Consider the following 19230-nt stretch of genomic DNA (forward strand, 5'->3'; position numbering starts at 1 on the left):
AGTGAAGCTATCTAAGAATCAGATGGAGCCTCTTCCAGGTGCAGAGATACATCTTGGGCTTTCTGTGTTTTGTTTTGGCCCTCCTTGCTTGGAGGAAAGGAAGGACAACATAAGGGATAAGATACATGATCTAAGAAAAGATGTTCTGGCGAAGGCTTAATAATGTGGAGTTTGGCACCCACCCACGCCACAATGGATTGATTTAAACCACATCTTAATGAGACTGCGGGCAACCGGCCATACTCACTAGCTGGTGACAGTACTCAAATGTTATGGAGGACGTAGAAAGTGGAGGAAGCTGAAAAACAGCTGAGAAGCCAAAGGTCAAATTAGGGTCGGAGGTTCATGCCACAGAAAGGTATATGGGTGAAGTGGCCAACCAGCCCACTCAGTACGGGTGCATTGCCATCATAAATTGGCCCACTGAATAATACGGGTCCATTAAGGTATGACAAGATGTCCAAAATAAATAAGGTTTTAAACGAAGTCTCTCAATGCAACATATTCGACTCAACTGTCTGGCAAAAGAGAAAGCTATACAAATATGGTGGCCGTCTTCCAGAGGACGTATAGTTTGGTATGTGCCTCAGATGTAAACAGGCCAACCTTAGAGATGGATACATTGAGAGGACTGACATGGCAAACTATAACAAAAGCCTGTGGACCCACAAGTGATCGAAGTTCTCTATTTAATTCCTGCATAGCAATAGTCAGGTGATCACGGGGTATTAGTGCTGAGACAGAAGGAGTCTCTTTTGACAGATGTTTCACACCAAAGAGATAACCCGGGACAGTCAGAGAACTTACATTGTAAAGTAAAAAGAGCGGAAAAAAGTCAAAAGAACTGCAGAGGGATTTAAAGAACACAAGCTGGGTGCTCCAATAAAGTAAGACTTAAAGCTAAAGATACTATGTAGGATTGAGATCTGAAGCGAATGAGTTGTATGCAGGAGATGGAAACGGTCTCAGGAGCACTCAGAGTTTGACCTTTCCCGATTTTGAGTCAAACGAAGGTCACAGGGATGTTTGGAGACTAAAGATAAGCTACGTAACATAGGAACGAGGCGAAAAAAAGTAATGCCACTGAGGGTCCTGGCCTTCTTTGCCATCACCTTAGGGCTAGTGGGGAACAGCAATCTTGATATAAACCACAAAACCCTACTCTGTATGTGGGCGTTGTCTTCTGGTCACAATAGTGGTACTTCATTACGGGTTGAAGTGAACAGTCTACAAACCACTGCTGTAAGTCCATGGCAGTCTCACTTTGTTTTGTTTGTAAATGTATTTTCTGTAATTCACGGTGGGTTACTGTCATTGTATCCCTTTGCAAAAGGACGTGCAGGAGGTCATCCGACTGGCGTGGTATGGGTGCTTTCTCAGCCCTCTTTTCTCTTCTCTGGGTAATGCCGCACTCTCTGCATTGGCCAATGGCAACAAAGGATTTCACCACATACTGAGAGATGGGAGTTTCAGCAGCAAGTGCTCGAGCCTATTTGTTATCATTTATCTCTTAATCCGCACAGGGATAATTCTGTGATTTCCACAACTCTTTACAGAGTCAGGCGATTAAATCCTACCATTCCCATAGTGTACAATAAGTATATCAATTCATGTGTCTACAGTTCTGTATCTGTAATCTCCCATAGTGTGTGCAACGCCATTACAGGAACTCTATGCAACAGAAATTGTCCACTGGCAAGTCCATTCCCCTCTGCTATTGTCTCAACTGTGGCCAGGCTACCCTCTCTGAACATATCCCTTACTGTTGATCCCTGATGTCTCCCAGTGGACTAACTCCCTTCCCGTATAATAAACCTGGGCTAGGAAAATATATGGTGCATAAGGGTTGATATGATGCATTATACAAGTCCCACAAACAAATTGGACAGTTAAGGTGCAAGAAAAATTGCACCACCTGATATGTCCTTTTAGTCCATATACGTATTGCCCACCTTGAAGGATCATCTGTACAAGACCCTAAACAAAATGCAATTTCGAATAGATGCGAGGCAACACCATTCTGGAGTAGCATGTATGTTAACAGTGAATTCATGACTTCAGATAAGAAAATATTCCAGGAATTCCCAACTTGTAGTGGTAACAGACTTCTTTATTTTTCTTGTTTAAAGATAATCATATAATCACAGCAAACATCCAACGCTTTGTGCTCTCTAATCATGAGAGCTTCATCAGGGCGAAGCTTTGACAGACTGAACACGCAGGATGTAGATCAAAATGCCAAACATGGCCCTGATGAAGCTCTCACGATTGGCCCACAAAACAGAAAACGCATGATGGCTCAGGGTTCGCAGAGTAAAGGGACATAACAGACAAAGGGGTGGGGATTAGAGCAGGAGTCCCAAACAGGAACAGGTCAAAAGAATGTTGGAGGGAAGAACCACCTAGACAAAGAGGAGGAGCACAGAAACAGAACTCTGGACAAAAGCAAATAAGAAGAATTAAAGAAGTGAAAGGCGGACCTCCTAAATAAAAACCACCTATGGGAAAGGGGGAGGATTTGTGGGTAGGATACCCCTACAAGAACGGACCCTACTGGGCAGCTGGTGAGAAGCAGAGGAGGAGGAAGGATCTGAACCTCTGTTTCTCTCCTTACAGGGGGCCAACGAGCATCTCCAGGACATAGAAGGGAATGCAAACCGACCTGGGGTGGACTAATGGAACGGCTTACAGCGGATTGAGGCCTGCCACTGGCCCAAGGTGTATGAAGTAATACCCGGGAAAAATTGGCACCAAAGCTCAAACAGTGGAAACAACTTAGCAGGAATCATTGTGAGACAGTAACAGGTATGTGCAGTGGAGCAGGCAATAGGTATCCTTAGAGTGACAGTTATACAACGCAGGCTGCATGGCACTGACTACCTACAGAGACAGTGAGGTGGATGTGGCAGCCAATCACTAGCCACTTTTAACCAAAGCCTGGTATACAGTATACACTGTGTAGATCAGTTTTACAGAGAGTACAATATAGGAGCAAGCAGGCAATGGCCACTTTCAGAGAGAGTGGGGTAGACAGGCAGATGCAGGCCACCTTCGTAGAGTGAGGTATACTTTCAGGCTGGCAACGGCTTCCACCAGAGAGAAGGGATATACGAAGCAATCTAATGCAGGATCTCTTCATAGAAAAAGATGTATACAAAGCAAGCAGGCATTGACCACCTTCAGAGGGAGTGCGCTATAAAGTGCAGGTTGGCGGGTGCAAAGGACATTTAGAGAGATTTGTAAATGCCAGGTTGGCCTCTCGGCTTATCCAGGCCAGACCAGCCTTAGACCATCAACGAGGCGGAACAGAGCACTTGCCATGAACCACATGCTAGTTCACAGAATGGTAACAGTAGTTAACTAGGGAAAGAAGGATATGTCGTTTTCATTCCACAGCAGGAGGAAGCACATCACGGCATGAATCAACAAGACATCACTCATCTGCTACTGCCTGCCAAGCATGAAAAACAAGGCGATGGCAGCCAAGAATCCCGGAAGCACTGTGAACTGCCACATTCAAGGCAGGTCAGACAGTTTGGCTTGTTCTCCCGTGCACCACATTTTGCTAGGAACAACCACAAAAAATGCCAAAAATATGCCAGTTTCTCCGATTCACCTAAAAAACAGATTGGGGCTATTCTTGTAGGACAATTTTGCGCTGCAAGAGGAATGAAAACAAAAGGGCGTATTTTTTTTTATTCAGCTACTGTTTCCCAAGTCTATAGTTAACCACTATAAGAATACAATACTGCTTTTACAGTGCTATCAATACAATATGAAACATTTCTTGGTTTGACCATTAATTGCTATGTGGCTTGCACTACAGAGGAATAGGAAGCATTTATTTTTTAGATCGTAATTGTTTTATTAAATGTCGAAAAAGTACACAAAGCATTGCTGCATTCGTTCCTCATTGGAACAGAACATTCTTTAAGACATTACTATTTGTATTCGATGAAGTATGCTAATAATAATTAATCATAGGCCATTTGTAAAGTGTAAATTCACTCCAAGGGTCGTATCTCGCCGATATTGGCAGATACAAGATGTTCGTTGTTACTCAAGACAATGGCACTCCTTTTATGAACCTTGGAAAGATGAAAGGCTACTGGACTGACTAAGGTCAAACCTATCACAGGGGAATCAAACATAGATCCCTGCAATGGATGCATTAATCCATTGAGCCATCAGGCCCTCAATACCAATGTACACACTATGGTATATTAGAAAGGGGGGGGGGAGAGCGGGTGAGGGAGGGAGAAAGAGACATAACCATATTTTGAAGACACATTATGACAATCTGGAAACATTCTGGACGCATACAATTGAGTAGCTGAACCAGAATAAGTCTGGTATCACGGTTACCACTGGAATTGTTTCCAAGAATGAACTCCGTAGAACAACACGGATATAAGCAGCCGCTTGCGAGAGTCCCCCGCTTACCCGCGTGTCCTCGCTGATGTACCCACATGTCACCTTCTCGCTCTTTACCCACAGCTCCCCTGCCTGGGCCCTGCAAAGGGAAACGATAACCGGGAGTTTAGGCTCTAAAGAAACCGCCCCGACAAGTCAAACAGCACATTTTCCTATACTGGAAGTAAGACACATTATCGACGGCAAGAATATTGTGCTACAAAAATATCAGTGACCAAAATATCGGCACGGTAAAGGATATATAGGTGAGTACAGATTTACTATTCCTGACTCCACATCTATACGCCCTGTATATATAATAGCATGAAGGTACATAAATGGGGAGTTTAGTATAGGAAACCTCTACTTACTTACATTTTTGCTAAGATACTTTTGAAATTCAATATTTACTAATCGGTATTCTGGCAATATAGCTCTGCATTTCCCTTCCTCTGCTCTTTTCAATGTTCTCAAACATGTATTTCTTAATCCAGTTTAATTTCCTCCATCAGTTTGTTTTGGGTTCTCTACTTGACTTAACTTTTGTTTTCCTCCATTATCTCACTTCATTATTCGTTTCTCCTTTCTCTATCGTTTCCATTCAGTCTCATGCTGATAACACACTTCAATGTCTCTTCATCACTTCCTTTCCTTCTTTCCACTGCTTTCCTTCAATTTCCTAAACAGTTTCCCTTGGGCTTCTCAGAATCCTTCCTGATTCCTCCATTATATTATTCCAGTTTCTCTCCTTCGTGTCCGTTTTGTTTTCTCAGTTACTTCCCTTCAGTTTCCCTCCTTTGCTTCCCTCGATTCTCTTAAGAGTTTTCCCCTTTGCTTCCCTTCTATCCCTCTTTTCTCACTTCAGTTTCTCCCATCAGCTCTCTTGATTTCTTGTCTTCTGATTCCTTCCTCAATTGCCTTCAGTTTCTTTTGGTGTTTCCTTTCAGATTCCTAAATTCCATTTCTTAATTTTCCTTTGCCTGTTTCCTAATGTTCTTCCCTTGTTTCTATCAGCCATTCTTTTCAGTTTACTGTAAAGCCTGCCTTCAGTTTGCTCCACTGTTTACATTCAATCCCTCCCTTCCCCTGCACTGCTGCCGCTGGTTTGTCTCCTACAAAATGCCTAGTTTTACACTTGGCTGCACTGAGTCTTATCTGTTATCACTCTGACCACTGTTTCAGACCAGATAGTGATGGGAACTCTGTAGAAGTTAATCACAGTTCAGCACTTACCGGATGCCAGCAAGCTCCACCTTCTGTGTGATGTACGCACATGTACTGACCTGGGAGTGAAAGAAGAGGGGGATACAAAAATCACAAAACACCCTTCCAAAGTTACCCCCATGCCGCTCAGCATAATATTAAATCCCTCCCTCTCTTCTCTCGTCACATTATGAAATCCCCCTCACCCAATATATTAGTAACCAACTCCTTTCAGCCCAATTACATCTGTACAATGAAAGTCTACATGGCACACCACCCCATCTACCTGCACCTCTTTATCTTCCTCTTTTGTTTCTATGCCCACAAACCCCTCTCAAGTGTGACTTCTCCCAATTTACACCCCCCTACTTCCTCTTCCTCAGTAGCACAGCCAAAAGTGGCTAATTCATCCTTCTCCCTGACCCTCCCCTTCAGGAGAACTGTCTGCCACAGTTTAAACTTCCTTATTCTCAGTAGGATGGGTTTTTTTTCTACACTTTCCATAAGCCCTTATCCTCTTCAGTGGCAATGGGTCATGTCAGCCCTTCCCACAGCCTTGTCTTCACAGTAGAGTTGTTTCTGTAACTCAGGCTCCCTGCTTCTCACTTTACATATTCCTAGAAGGTGGATAATGATTCCCAGCACTCCAGAGGGAGATGGTCGCTTACAACCGTTACACTATGCATTTCCCTTGACCCAAGATTCACCAGGGCTTCTTCATCCTCGATTGGAGAGCTTCTTCTAATTACCATAGGAGATGTCTCTGTCTTTCACCCCCCAACCAGAAGGTCTGCTTCACCCCATGTCTCAAGTGTGTCTTTTTAAATGTCTGGCCTTGTAGATTTAGCTATCTGCTAGGACCTTGTAAATATAAAATTAATAAAAAACAATGCATACATATAAATACATAAAGGGGCATTGGGTCAGCCCCTTTAGCCACCGTCTATTTAAGTGTCATTCACATTTTGCTTCCATCCAGAAGATATCATACAGTGCTTGACAATGGGCTGCCCACCCCAGCCACTGTAAATATTGGCCTCTCAGTGACCGCAGTTTTGCTCAATCACATGTGCATCTTGTAAATGAGTGCATTTTACTGGTAGAGCTGGCGAGACACTTCTTTACTTTTCTTAGTGTGTAGCAGCCCCCATACCCATTCCTCAGGAGCTTTACATCCACTGCTCCAGACCACATTTTTTTATTTACCTGCATAGGCTTGCAATAAAAAATAAACCAAAAATTAACGATCACACCAGAAATATTCATAGTTTGACAGGACCAGACTGTAGGAGAGTAGGATCTGCACTTATGTTGCCCCCACTTTTTTTCTGATGTATACACTGGTTTCTGGCTATAGTCTGGCTGGGTCCCTGCTAATCAGGGCCCCAGTCTCTCTGTTCTCTCTAAACGACTTGGTGTGCATATTAGATGCACTAGTGATTGGATACTGTGGTACCTTATGAGCCCCTAGTATATGGTACCTTAGGTACCTAGGGCATTGGTACATCACAGGCCTACCAGGGGCTGAAGCATGTATTATGCCACCCCTGGGAAGCAGACTCAATCTGACACCACGGGCCTGCTACTGCAGCCTGTGTGAGGTAGTGTTAGCACTCCTCACTGAGATATAGGTTCCTATATCTCACCATACACACACATATAAACCTATCAGCCACCCCTATGGCAGGCCCTATCAATCCTGAGGGCAGAGTGCTTGGTTTACAGTGTGAGGGGGTGCCTCTGCCTGAGGAGGGCCCCTCTGCAGCTACCAGAGTCTATTCTCTATGGCTGTTTGTGGATGCGGTTAAACCATATACTCTTAAATGCATTAAAATGCTAACTTTGGAATGACTGCATCAAAACATGTTGTGTTTGGTGTCAAACAACTTGGAATCATACCCCCACATCAGTCCATGATGTGGGAGAATGATCCCACCCTTCTAGAGGGGACGACATGTAAAGCGATAGAAATCCTATAGAGCCCTGGCATCACAAAATGGATGCCACCAGCACAGACACTGGGCTGCCCTCCTGCTGCTGACTGAAACTCGCAGTGGAGGAGGCCCAACAAAAAGCATCCTGTCACAGGGAGTTGTCACCACCTTCCAGACAGGATTTAGTGTACTGGAGCTGGGTGGGTGCACTCCTAGAGTGCTTTGAAGTCCTGCACTGGGGGAGCAGTAGGCTCCTCTGTGCATATGCCAGCTCAAACCGGTTCAGGGGCTACCTGTCCCTGCTCTGGCGCGAAACTGGACAAAGGGAAGTGGGTGTAACCACCCCCTCCCCGGACCCTCCTAGAGGAGTGGTCCTAGAGCTAGTCCCTCCCCTATCTTCACTATAAGATAGCAAGCATTGCCCTTACAGATCAGATAACCTTGGACGACGCTCTACAAAGAAGAATCCTGGCCCTTCGACGTTCCACTACCTTTGGAAGACAGAAGAATCTCCCTTGGAGTCAAGGAGTGACTCCCCTGCTTGGCAGGTACCAAAAACCTTAATCAACGGTTGCAAACTTTCCCGCTCCCGCCGGAGTCCGAAGTCCCTGCGACCCGGAAGCAGATTTCCTGACCTCTCGACGCCCATTTTGAGTCCCCAGCGAAGCTGTGGCGCCTGGACCCCACGAGTGACGAGGAACAGCAATACCCGTGGAACGTGCACTATTGTCGAGTGCAAACCCTAAACAACGTTCTACGAACTTGTGCATTTGACCATTTGTGGCCCAAGCCCCCAGCAGGTCTTGCACCAAAAATCAGCGGCCTACCCAGTCCCGAATGACCGTGGGCTCCTGTGAAGCATTTCCTGTGGTGGCGTCTTCGCGATCACTTGCCCGTTGGCTAGTGGGTCCCCCGAAGACTTTCTCAATGACTCAAAGGGCTCTCCTGGTTGCTCCGGGCCTGCCCTCACTTACCCTCGCTGGGTGAGTCCCTCAGACCTTGCTGGTCTGCACCATCGACTTTCTTCAGTCTACACAAGACTTGCATTTGCCAACGCTTGTTGGCTCCAATCCGGTTGCCGACACCGCCATCAGCTGCAGACGTCGTGGGACACTAAATCCAGCTGCTGGTCATCGTCGATCTCTCCTGGACCTGGACCTTGTGAGCGAAGAGTCAAAACACCATCAACAACCTGAATCGACGCGACATCTCTGGTCATACATCTTGCTGGCCACCGGTCACTGGCAAGTGACTTTGAACACTGTCCCCTCAATTTTCAGGTCTCATCCATCTTGAATCCACCTTCGGATTCCACCGGACACTTCTTCAGACGACGCAAGCAGCAAGTCTTCTTTGGTCTCCATAGAAAACAGCGACGCGACCCGACACCAAAAGACACCTATGCACCCGGCTTCCCTGGGTGAGGTAACTCGTGCACTCCGGTGCCCAAGTGTGTGTTGGCTCTCGAAATACTTACCTTGTAAGTGGCTTACTTGTAGTTTTCCTAGAAGTACCCTAGAACTGTACAAATCTAACCGCGACTTGCACCATTATAACCAATAGGAAAACCGCGGCTGTGTTCACACACTGCACGCGTCTCCCGTGGGCCTGTTACTTACCTGCTAACACTGCAGTAGTGAAGCCCCAGCGATTCCCCAGGCCCTAGGCCTTGTTATTTTGCAAGTCGACATCCTTATACCACTTTTTAGGTCTCGCCTAGCTATTGCGTTTAGGCAATCGCTAGGCAAGACTCTAGTAAGAGGGGCATTTCAAAGTGCTCCCAAAAGTGGATTGCATGGCGAGCAGGCGCACAATCACGTGCATCGTGCCGCCATTCAATCCGTTTGGGGAAGCGCTTCAGCCCACTGGCGCGTGCACGTGTAGCCACAGCCTCGGCATCATACTTCAAAGGGTCCGCTCCCCCGCCTGGAATGCGCTCCCCCGCCCCGTCACAGCATGCCGAGAGATTGTTTCCTCATGGCGCCTCTCACAACTGTCCCTCCCCCACCACAGGGCTAGTTTGTCATGGCTCATTCCTCCCGGCACCCTTTCCTTTCCCTTGCTCTCCCTAGCGCCTCGCTCTGCCCCTCTCCACCACAGAGCGCGTCCCGCGATCGCGATTACTTTCGCTTTTGCGGCCGCGTTACTTCCACGGCCACGTTGCCAATGCTTGTTAGAAGTAGACTACCTTACAGCGCTTAATCATTCGCCCGCTGGACCTGCATGTTAGTTAACAGACTTTACAGACTGAGTTATTATGTCAGGCCATACTACGCTTTATTGCATAAATGCATATTGAATATTTAACCGCTGAGCAGCCTGGCTCTTGAAGTGCACACGCAGCAACAACCTATTTTCTCTACAAGGCTGTTCTCTTATCCTCCTCGAGCACCGTGCGGCTGCTGCTTTTGTTTTCACGAGCGCTGGTCGACTTCCTTATTCTCACATTTGTCAGCTCCGTGTAGTGGTTGCCTTTGTTCATGTTGAGTGGCTGCAGCGCTTTGCAGTTGTTAATACGCCCCTGCCTACCTACTTTCTGCTATTGTTCTGCACGGACAGCTTTTGAATTATTTCAACACGCTTACAATTCCAGGATTCAAATTTTGCGTTCAGTGAACGCGTATTTGCGAGACTGTTAGAAACAACATTTTAAAATCTTACCAGCAAGTTAATGACGTATCTCGCATCCAGCTACTTCTCAAATTCTTCCTTGATATCTCTACTCAACAAGCATTGAAAATGCAATACGTCTCGCCTTTTATTAAGTTAAAGCCATTTGCTTTGCTAATGGTATTGTATAGCAAAGCAAATGGCTTTAACTTAATTAAAGGCGAGACCGACTGCATTTTTAATGCTTGTTTAGTATATGGTCTGGTACGCCCCTAGGGCTCCAGCCATATTTGTGCTTAATTTATTGTGAAACGTTGACATATGGAATGTGTACCTGGTTCTAATCTCATAAAGAGATTAGTAGAGTGTGTCTAGTAATAAATACATATATATTTGATATATATACCTGTGTGGTGCCCTTTCATTTGGTAATTCAAGAGATTATAAGGTAAAACAAGCTGCTTTACATTCCTCTGAGACTTAGCCTGAAGGCTGCTCTCCACAGCTACCACTAGGATAGCTTTCTTTAAAAGGTTGTCTTAAACCTATCTACCATAAGAGTCGAATTGGACTGGTGCAAGGTGGCCACTATAACTAGTGACCAGCATATGCCAGGCCAACTTCTCACACAGACCAACTGTCTTTGCCAATGCCTGTTTCCCTTTGGGTCTCCTCTATCTTAGGAGCACACTGAATGCTATAAACCACCCAAGGACCCCAAAAGGAGGGTGCCCTTTCAGCATTCCAAGACACTTTCTCCTACTAATACACACTGTGGACAGCCAGCCTTTGGGAAAGCACTGTATGCCAACAGCGCTACTTTCCGTCCAACAATCATAACTTGTTCACAGCAACACAGCAGTCCTTTGCTGTGACACAAGAGAATCTACTTCTGCGGAGTGGAGTAGAAGAGAAGCTCACCAAACTTCGTTTCAGCCGCCACATATCTCCACGCCCAATGTACTGGTCCTTGAAGGTCAGCTCCACGAGGTCTAGAGTAACATCCTACAAAGAGATGCAAAGATCAACAGATGTCGCTTCTTGATGTCATCCACAGTCCACTAAGATTTCAGCCAAAGAATGACCCATCAATCATCCTCTCCAATCCAGTGACACTACACCACGTACACTATAGGTGCAACACTTGGCAGACATGACTAGGAACAATTTAATTTAAATTAATCAAATCACCTACTCTGTGTTGGCACAAAAGTAAACCATCCTGCTAACCTGTATTTCTTCTACGTTGAAATTAATCATATTATGATTGACCTACCGCACTTATTTATACAATCTCGTTATTTCATTACACATTGTCTATTTCATACACTTATTTCAATATATTACAAAAATGCATCATTATATAAAAATTTCTAATGAAGAGCTCGCAGATGCCTTTTGATTTTGGATGGTTGCCAACTTACCTTAGGGTCAACAACGTTTACATGGACATCTTGATAGGGTCTGAGACGGAACACCTGTGCCACCGTCTGATCAACACTGATTGTCTCTGATATGGAAGAAAAACACTGACCAGTCAAACAGTGGCCACAAGAGCTAAATTCCAAAATTTTCCTGTTATTAACACCTCAGACAACACCACTTTCGATTTCCCATATTGCTCAAGAGCCAAAACATGAATATATTAAGCTCTGTACTAATTCCTGAACACTCTGCACCATAGATCCCAAAAGACATCCTCATCAACAACATGAAATGCACGCAAACGCAGTAACTTCTCCAAAAACTTCATAATATGTCTATAATATGCAAAAGTCATAAATCAGACCAGTAATTTATATAGTTGATGTATCATGTGATCAAGGGTTGTTGAGCCCGAAACGTGTCATGGCGGCATTTGCACTAAATAAAAAATAGCACTAATGAATGGGCGTCCGTTTCCTGCTTGAAAGTTTGCGAAGATAAGAAGCTTTCAGAAGTTGAATTAGTGTGTGTGTGTATGTATATATATATATATATATATATATATTCACTGAAAAAACCATAGGTTTCACACATGTTATAGTTAGCTGGACATTTTACTGATAAAAAACCAATGAAATTCCCCCGTTATAGTTACTGTAGGCAACTATAACTCACGCGACCGTAATCCTCTGCTGATGCTAATACTGTATTTAGACACTTATTTGCCCATGTCTTCTTCCATTAAATTTTAGCTATACATATATTACAAATATTTTTTTTTCATAAAGACACATATGTCATCAGCAGAGGATTACGGTCGCGTGAGTTATAGTTGCCTACAGTAACTATAACGGGGGAATTTCATTGGTTTTTTATCAGTAAAATGTCCAGCTAACTATAACATGTGTGAAACCTATGGTTTTTTCAGTGAATTTGCAAGGTTTTTAAAATGCTAATTCCTAACTATAACGTGTGTGAAACCTATGGTTTTTTCAGTGAATGTGTACGGTTTTTTAAATGCTAAGTTACTTTACGCCATTTGTGGCGTGCGCGCCCACTTAACGCAGTTCGTTCCGTGCGCGCACGGTGCGCTTCGCGCACCGTGCGTGCACAGTGAGCACGCGGTGCGCTTCGCGCACCGCGTGCCCACGTTACGCTAGATGGGCCATGAACGCACGATGCGCTTCGCGCACCGTGCGCACATGGAGGTCATATGATGAGCATCGTTGTGACAGGTAAAATATATGTTTTGTTTATCTCTGATGAGCCATGCACAAAAGGTGCCCTTCGGGCAACTTTTGCACACGGGGTGGGGAGAATGTGGATATTTTTTTTTTTTTTTTTATTATTTCTTACCGTACGCGTACGGTAAGCGTAATCGGCGAAATTTTCGAAAAATTTAAATTTGCCTTTTTTCACTTGGGGGATCGTTGGGGACTCCCTCGACATGGCTAGGTGCTTGGGAGCTGTGTAAACAGCCCCTTTACATGATTTGCACTTTGTTTTTCAACCCCCTGTCAGAGTGCGAGAGAGAAAATGGCGGCCGCCGCTTCCTGGTTTCGACCGATTCGAATGTTTACTAAGATCTAAGGGCCAATCAGAATCGCGCTCGCGCACGCCACCGTACGCGTACGGTAAGCGCACCGTAAGCTGCCACAGATATATATATTGATTTAAAGGCTATTTTCTCAGAATATACTGAACAGATTTACACCAAACCTACAAAAGGCACTTCCTTGACCTGAGGACTACCTCTCTGCCAAATTTCAAGTAATTCTGTTCAGCCGTTCGGGCTGTAGCTGTGTCTAAAGGTCCTATGGAAAAATGCATGGGAAAAACGCGTTTTGGGACCCCCCTTTTATCTCAGCCCCCGCTTGACGAATCCCCCCGAGACTTTCAGGGTAGGAGCGGAGCGTAGCGCCCCACCTATTTTGAAATATTCGCGAGGATTCGTCAACCGGCGCCAAAGTTATTCAAAATAGAATGTTGCGGATTTCCTATGGAAACGTGGTCCTAACTATAACTACCTACTGGCGACCGCCAGTAGGTAATATATATATATATATATATATATATATATATATATATATATCCAAAAAACAGTCTTCCTCCATCAAAGCAGACAGGGCGGCACGGCGGGGTTAAAAAGGATCATTGTTTATTTGATTTTAAAAGGATTTGCACTACGCGTTTCGGCTTTCGCCTTCGTCAGATGCTGCTCCTTTTCAAATGCCACTGACGCTGAGGTTCCATAGTGTGTTCTTTATATCGGCTCATCCGAAGTAGTATGGTGCACACCTGAGCTTCGTTTCACGGGAATCACCAACAGTTCGACATTAGAAGACTACAGCTCCCAGCATGCAGTTGGTTCACATCGTGGTGGTCCCGTTTAGCCAGATTTTCTCGGTGCATCCAGTTGGAGGCTGGCTGGAAACGTCGTCAGGTAAGAGTCACAGCGTATTCCTGGGCAAAAATGAACCTCTCGAATCCTCACTCCCAACCTCGCAGTCCCGTTGGTTGCAGACCCGGGACATCGTTGAAGTAACGTAGTCTCTCCATGTGGTCATGGACTATCACTGATAGCGAGTTCTCCATACCTCTGGGGTGAGAGGCGGTCTGGGTAAATGCCATTGTTCCCAAGACGCTTGCGGGAGGGCCACCCTTGCGTGTTATGGCTCCACGCTAATATCCAAAAAACAGTCTTCCTCCATCAAAGCAGACAGGGCGGCACGGCGGGGTTAAAAAGGATCATTGTTTATTTGATTTTAAAAGGATTTGCACTACGCGTTTCGGCTTTTGCCTTCGTCAGATGCTGCTCCTTTTCAAATGCCACTGACGCTGAGGTTCCATAGTGTGTTCTTTATATATATATATATATATATATATAATTCACTGAAAAAACCATAGGTTACACACACGTTATAGTTAGGAATTAGCATTTAAAAAACCTTGCAAATTCACTGAAAAAACCATAGGTTTCACACATGTTATAGTTAGCTGGACATTTCATTCGTGAAAAACCAATGAAATTCCCCCGTTATAGTTAGTGCAGGCAACTATAACTCACGCGACCGCAATCCTCTGCTGATGACGTCAGATATTACAACACTGTATTTAGACACTTATTTACCCATGTCTTCTTCCATTAATTTTTAGCTATACATATATTACAAATATTTTTTTTTCAGAAAGACACATATGTCATCAGTGATGTAATATCTGACGTCATCAGCAGAGGATTGCGGTCGCGTGAGTTATAGTTGCCTGCACTAACTATAACGGGGGAATTTCATTGGTTTATCACGAATGAAATGTCCAGCTAACTATAACATGTGTGAAACCTATGGTTTTTTCAGTGAATTTGCAAAGTTTTTTAAATGCTAATTCCTAACGATAACGTGTGTGTAACCTATGGTTTTTTCAGTGAATTTGTACGGTTTTTTAAATGCTAATTTTTTTATTTTTTTTTATGCATTTTTTGCCGTGCGCGTACGGTAAGCTGACGCTACGCGCTCCGTACGTCATAAGTATGGTGCGCTTACGTGATACGTACGTGACGTACGCGTACACGCATGCGCGTTGCGCAGAACCAACGTCGCGGGTGCGTGTAATGCACATGCGCGAGTGCGTCATACGTACGCGCCCCGTAAGCGCTCCGTAAGCGTTACGTTTGCGCATGCGTACTTGTTTACGAGCGCGTACCGTAAGCTTACGGAGCGCGCACGGTAGGTCATGTGACCCACAAAGAACACTTTTCATTGGTTTAAACTACTTTCAGTTCCAGAAACTTCCAACACCACACCCATTCCCCTCATTACTGCTTGAGATCCCCTAGGAGAAGGAGCTGGATTGACATTGAGATACAATGGCAGAACAGCAGACCTCTTCTGAGAGTGAGGCTAGCAGCACCACCATCATCCAGAGAAGGAGGAAACAAAAGAATTCTTTTGAATGGGAGTATTTTACTTTTCCAGAGGGGCAGAAAAAGGTCAATGCTCCATTGGTCACTTGCACACTTTGTGACCGTGTTTTATCTAGAGGAAATCCAAGGAAGAAGTATTCCTTTGGAAATCACTCTATGATGAGACACCTTAGGGATAAACATCCCAGGACCTTTGCTCGACATACTGGAGAAAACTCTTCAGTAAGTCACCAGAGCCCAACCTCAGAAGCTCAGCCGAGTACATCATCGGCAGCTCAGCTGAGCCCTTCCTCTGAGGTGGGAGCATCACCTTCTTCTGCTCCTGTGGACATTAACCCTCGATTTCGGAGGGTTTCAATGAGGTGTACAACATGTTGTGGTCTTATTGTTTTTGGGGAGACCAGTGTTTCCCTTATTAACAATAAGATAGACCAGCATGTTTGTAGACGCTCATAATATTCCCATTCTTTCTTTCCTCTATCCCTGTATTAACCCAACGGCTCTTTTAAGAGCCAACCTTACCTCACAATTTTTTTTATTTTTTTTTAAGCTTTCTTTTTCACATTTTTTTTTTTTGCCGTGCGCGCACGGTACGCGTAATCGTTACGCGAAGTTCGCGGAATTTTCCGATTACGCCGTACGCCGTACGCGCACCCCGTGATTTTTCGAAAAAAAATTAAAATACATTTTTGCCCTTGGGGGTCCTTCTGGGACCCCCTGACCAAGGCTAGGGGGTCAGGAACTGTCCAGCCTGCCCCTTTTTCACGTTATCCACCTTTGTTTTTAACCCCTCCTCACAGTGCGAGAGATAAAATGGCGGCCGACACTTCCTGGTTTCGACCGATTCGAATGTTTACTTAGATCTAACAACCAATCAGAATCGCGCTTGTGCACGGCGGCGTGCGCGTACGGTAAGCTTACGGTACGCGCTCGGAGCGCGCCCATAGATATATATATTGATTTACATGCTATTTTCTCAGGAAATACTGAACAGATTTACACGAGACCTTCAAAAGGCACATCCCTGACCTGAGGGCTACCTCTCTGCCAAATTTCAAGTAATTCTGTTCAGCCGTTCGGGCTGTAGCTCGGACTAAAGGTCCTATGGAAAAATGCATGGGGAAAACGCGTTTTGGGACCCCCCCTTTTTCTCAGCCCCCACTTGACGAATCCCCCCGAGACTTTCAGGGAAGGAGCGGAGCGGAGCGCCCCACCTATTTTGAGAATTTCGCGAGGATTCGTCAATCGGCGCCAAAGTTATTCCAAATAGAATGTTGCGGATTTCCTATGGAAACACGGTCCTAACTATAGCTATCTACTGGCGACCGCCAGTAGATAATATATATATATATATATATATATATATATATATACGAAGAAGTTTTTCCGCTGAACGCCGCACGCCTGCGTTTGTGAGCGATTAAACATACCTTGAACACCAGGACGGAGTGCCGCCCCTTTCCTACTGTGGATTGAACTTTACTCATATATATATTATCTACTGGCGGTCGCCAGTAGATAGTTATAGTTACAACCTAGTTTCCATAGGAAATCTCAAAATTCTATTTTGAATAACTTTGGCGCCGGTTGACGAATCCTCGCGAAATTTTCAAAACGAATGGGGCGCTCCGTTCAGCTCCTACCCTGAAAGTCTCGGGGTGATTCGTCAAGCGGGGGCCGAGAAAAAAGGGGGTCCCAAAACGCGTTTTCCCCATGCATTTTTCCATAAGACATTTAGACACAGCTACAGCCAGAACGGCTGAACAGAATTACTTGAAATTTGGCAAAGAGGTAGTCCTCAGGTCAGGCATGTGCCTTTTGCATATATGGTGTAAATCCGTTCAGTAGTTCCTGAGAAAATCAAAAGTAAAATCATATACATATCTGGGCGGAGCCTAACCACACATCTCATTGTGAGATCTGATTGGCTGTCAGCACTTCATCCAAGAAGTGTTGGCAGCCATCTTGGGACCAATATACATGATAGCACCTCATTAAAAAGCATTGCAGTTAATAGAAGGTTTTAAGACTTTAGTTACAATTTAAATCATTTGTTGATGGTACCATGCTCATTTTAGGAATTGTAGTATGTTCTAAGGTGATTGCTGGAGCAGAGTTTTCTGTTGAAAATTTATCGGGTTTTTAAGCTCCAGTTTTGTCTATAAGTCGTGATTAAAAATACTAATTCATAATTAGTATTTATGTGTCTTGTGTGAAAATTCTGATTAACCAACATGATTAACAGAGAGAATTACACGTGGGAATGCATATATGTTGCTTAATAATAATGTGCAGGTTTTATTAAATGAATGTTGCTAAGTGCTGTTTGTTTTAAGCACAAAACGCTTTTGAAATAACGTGTACTAATGCTTAAAAATGTTGCAGATGGCTAGTTAATTACATACACATAAGGGTATTAGTGGGAATTAACACTGTTTAATCATTGCGATGATGTAGTAACGTTGTTTGTATTTCTTTCGATTAAGATGGTTCGTTTTGGCCTAAGAGAAAATGGCTGCCGTTTACAGCCTGTGCTCGAGTGAAATGGATGACGAGAGGCCTTGTTGAAAGTCATCTGACTATGGCTTCTGCTGGAGTTTTGAAAGTTTCCGTGATGACAGCGACTCCAGGCAAACATCCAAGTAACCTTGGAGGAAAAGAGAGCCACAATGAACTTTGTGATTACAGTAGTGGTTTTCATGATGGTTCCAAGGAAGAACATTTGTAAAAGTTACATTTGCAAACTCCAGTTTCCTTCTTCCGTCTTTTTATTTTTGTGATTTTTTCTGAGCGGAGATTTTCCAAATGTAGCGATGCTACATCCTTTCCTGCTCGCTCTGCTCAGCGGCTCAACGGAAATTTAGAACATTTTATGTTGCTTTATTTTGTAAGTTTTGTTATAAATATACTAGACTAGAGAGGGTCCGTGGTCATTGCATTCGGGATTCTGAGGCCACTTCTTCCCAAACCTGTGTTGGTGAGGATCGATGCTGTGAGGACGGTGACTTGGGAGACTTCTACTGAGAGACCTGTCCTGACCCATTTATGACATTTAGCTAGAATAGGTAACTATGAGAATAATGATTTTATTTTGATTGCCTTTCCATTTGAACTAATTTAGATAAAGTACCATTATTTTAAATACAGTGTTGGTGGTTATTTCTTGTCCTTTATTGAGTACTCTATTGTGATTATTGTTGTTTAAATCATGACTCAAGACAGTGTCAATTTGGTCTCATTGACCTCACTCTAGATGCAGGGTGTTTAAGAGGTGTTTTCTCCCATGGTTGGTATAGGTAGAGTAATCTGAGTGTATGTTAGTGAAATGGACCCAAGCGTATGATGAGTGTATGTGCGTGTATCTGTGAAATTACTCTGTCCGTGGAAGTAGGGAGAATTTATATGCCCTGATCTGGGTCAATTTCCTGGTAGCAGATTTTTTTTTTTTTTTTTAATTTTTTTTTAAAAAAACCTTTATTTTGTCAAGAGTCTGGACACAGCTATTCAGCCGACAACCCGGAGGTTCGGCAGCTTCGACAGAGAAGGACAAAGAAGCGTCCACATTGCATTAAAGGAGCAGTGAAAAGATTCCATTTTTAAATAAACACAAACACACAACAAACCCCAGCAAGGCAAAAACACTGAGTGCCCATGGTGAAAGCCCCCCAGGGGAGGTCAGACCCCAATCATCTAACAGTCACAGTTCTATGATAAGAGAAAGAA

At 44.2% G+C, this 19230-nt stretch overlaps 1 protein-coding gene across 11 annotated transcripts in view; it reads right to left on the reverse strand.

The window, feature by feature from the left end:
• DEPDC5 (DEP domain containing 5, GATOR1 subcomplex subunit) overlaps positions 1-19230 on the reverse strand; it is a 628116-nt gene that overhangs the window by 562509 nt on the left and 46377 nt on the right. For all 11 annotated transcript variants that reach the window (XM_085634591.1, XM_085634584.1, XM_085634590.1 and 8 more), the window contains exons 5-8: positions 11585-11670; positions 11082-11165; positions 5647-5696; positions 4444-4513 (exon numbers count right to left, since the gene is read on the reverse strand). In XM_085634591.1, coding sequence (XP_085490717.1) covers positions 4444-4513; positions 5647-5696; positions 11082-11165; positions 11585-11670 — 290 coding nt within the window. The remainder of the gene's footprint in view (positions 1-4443; positions 4514-5646; positions 5697-11081; positions 11166-11584; positions 11671-19230) is intronic.

Source organism: Triturus cristatus, chromosome 11, assembly GCF_964204655.1.
Source record: "Triturus cristatus chromosome 11, aTriCri1.1, whole genome shotgun sequence".
NCBI classification, from domain to species: Eukaryota; Metazoa; Chordata; class Amphibia; order Caudata; family Salamandridae; genus Triturus; species Triturus cristatus.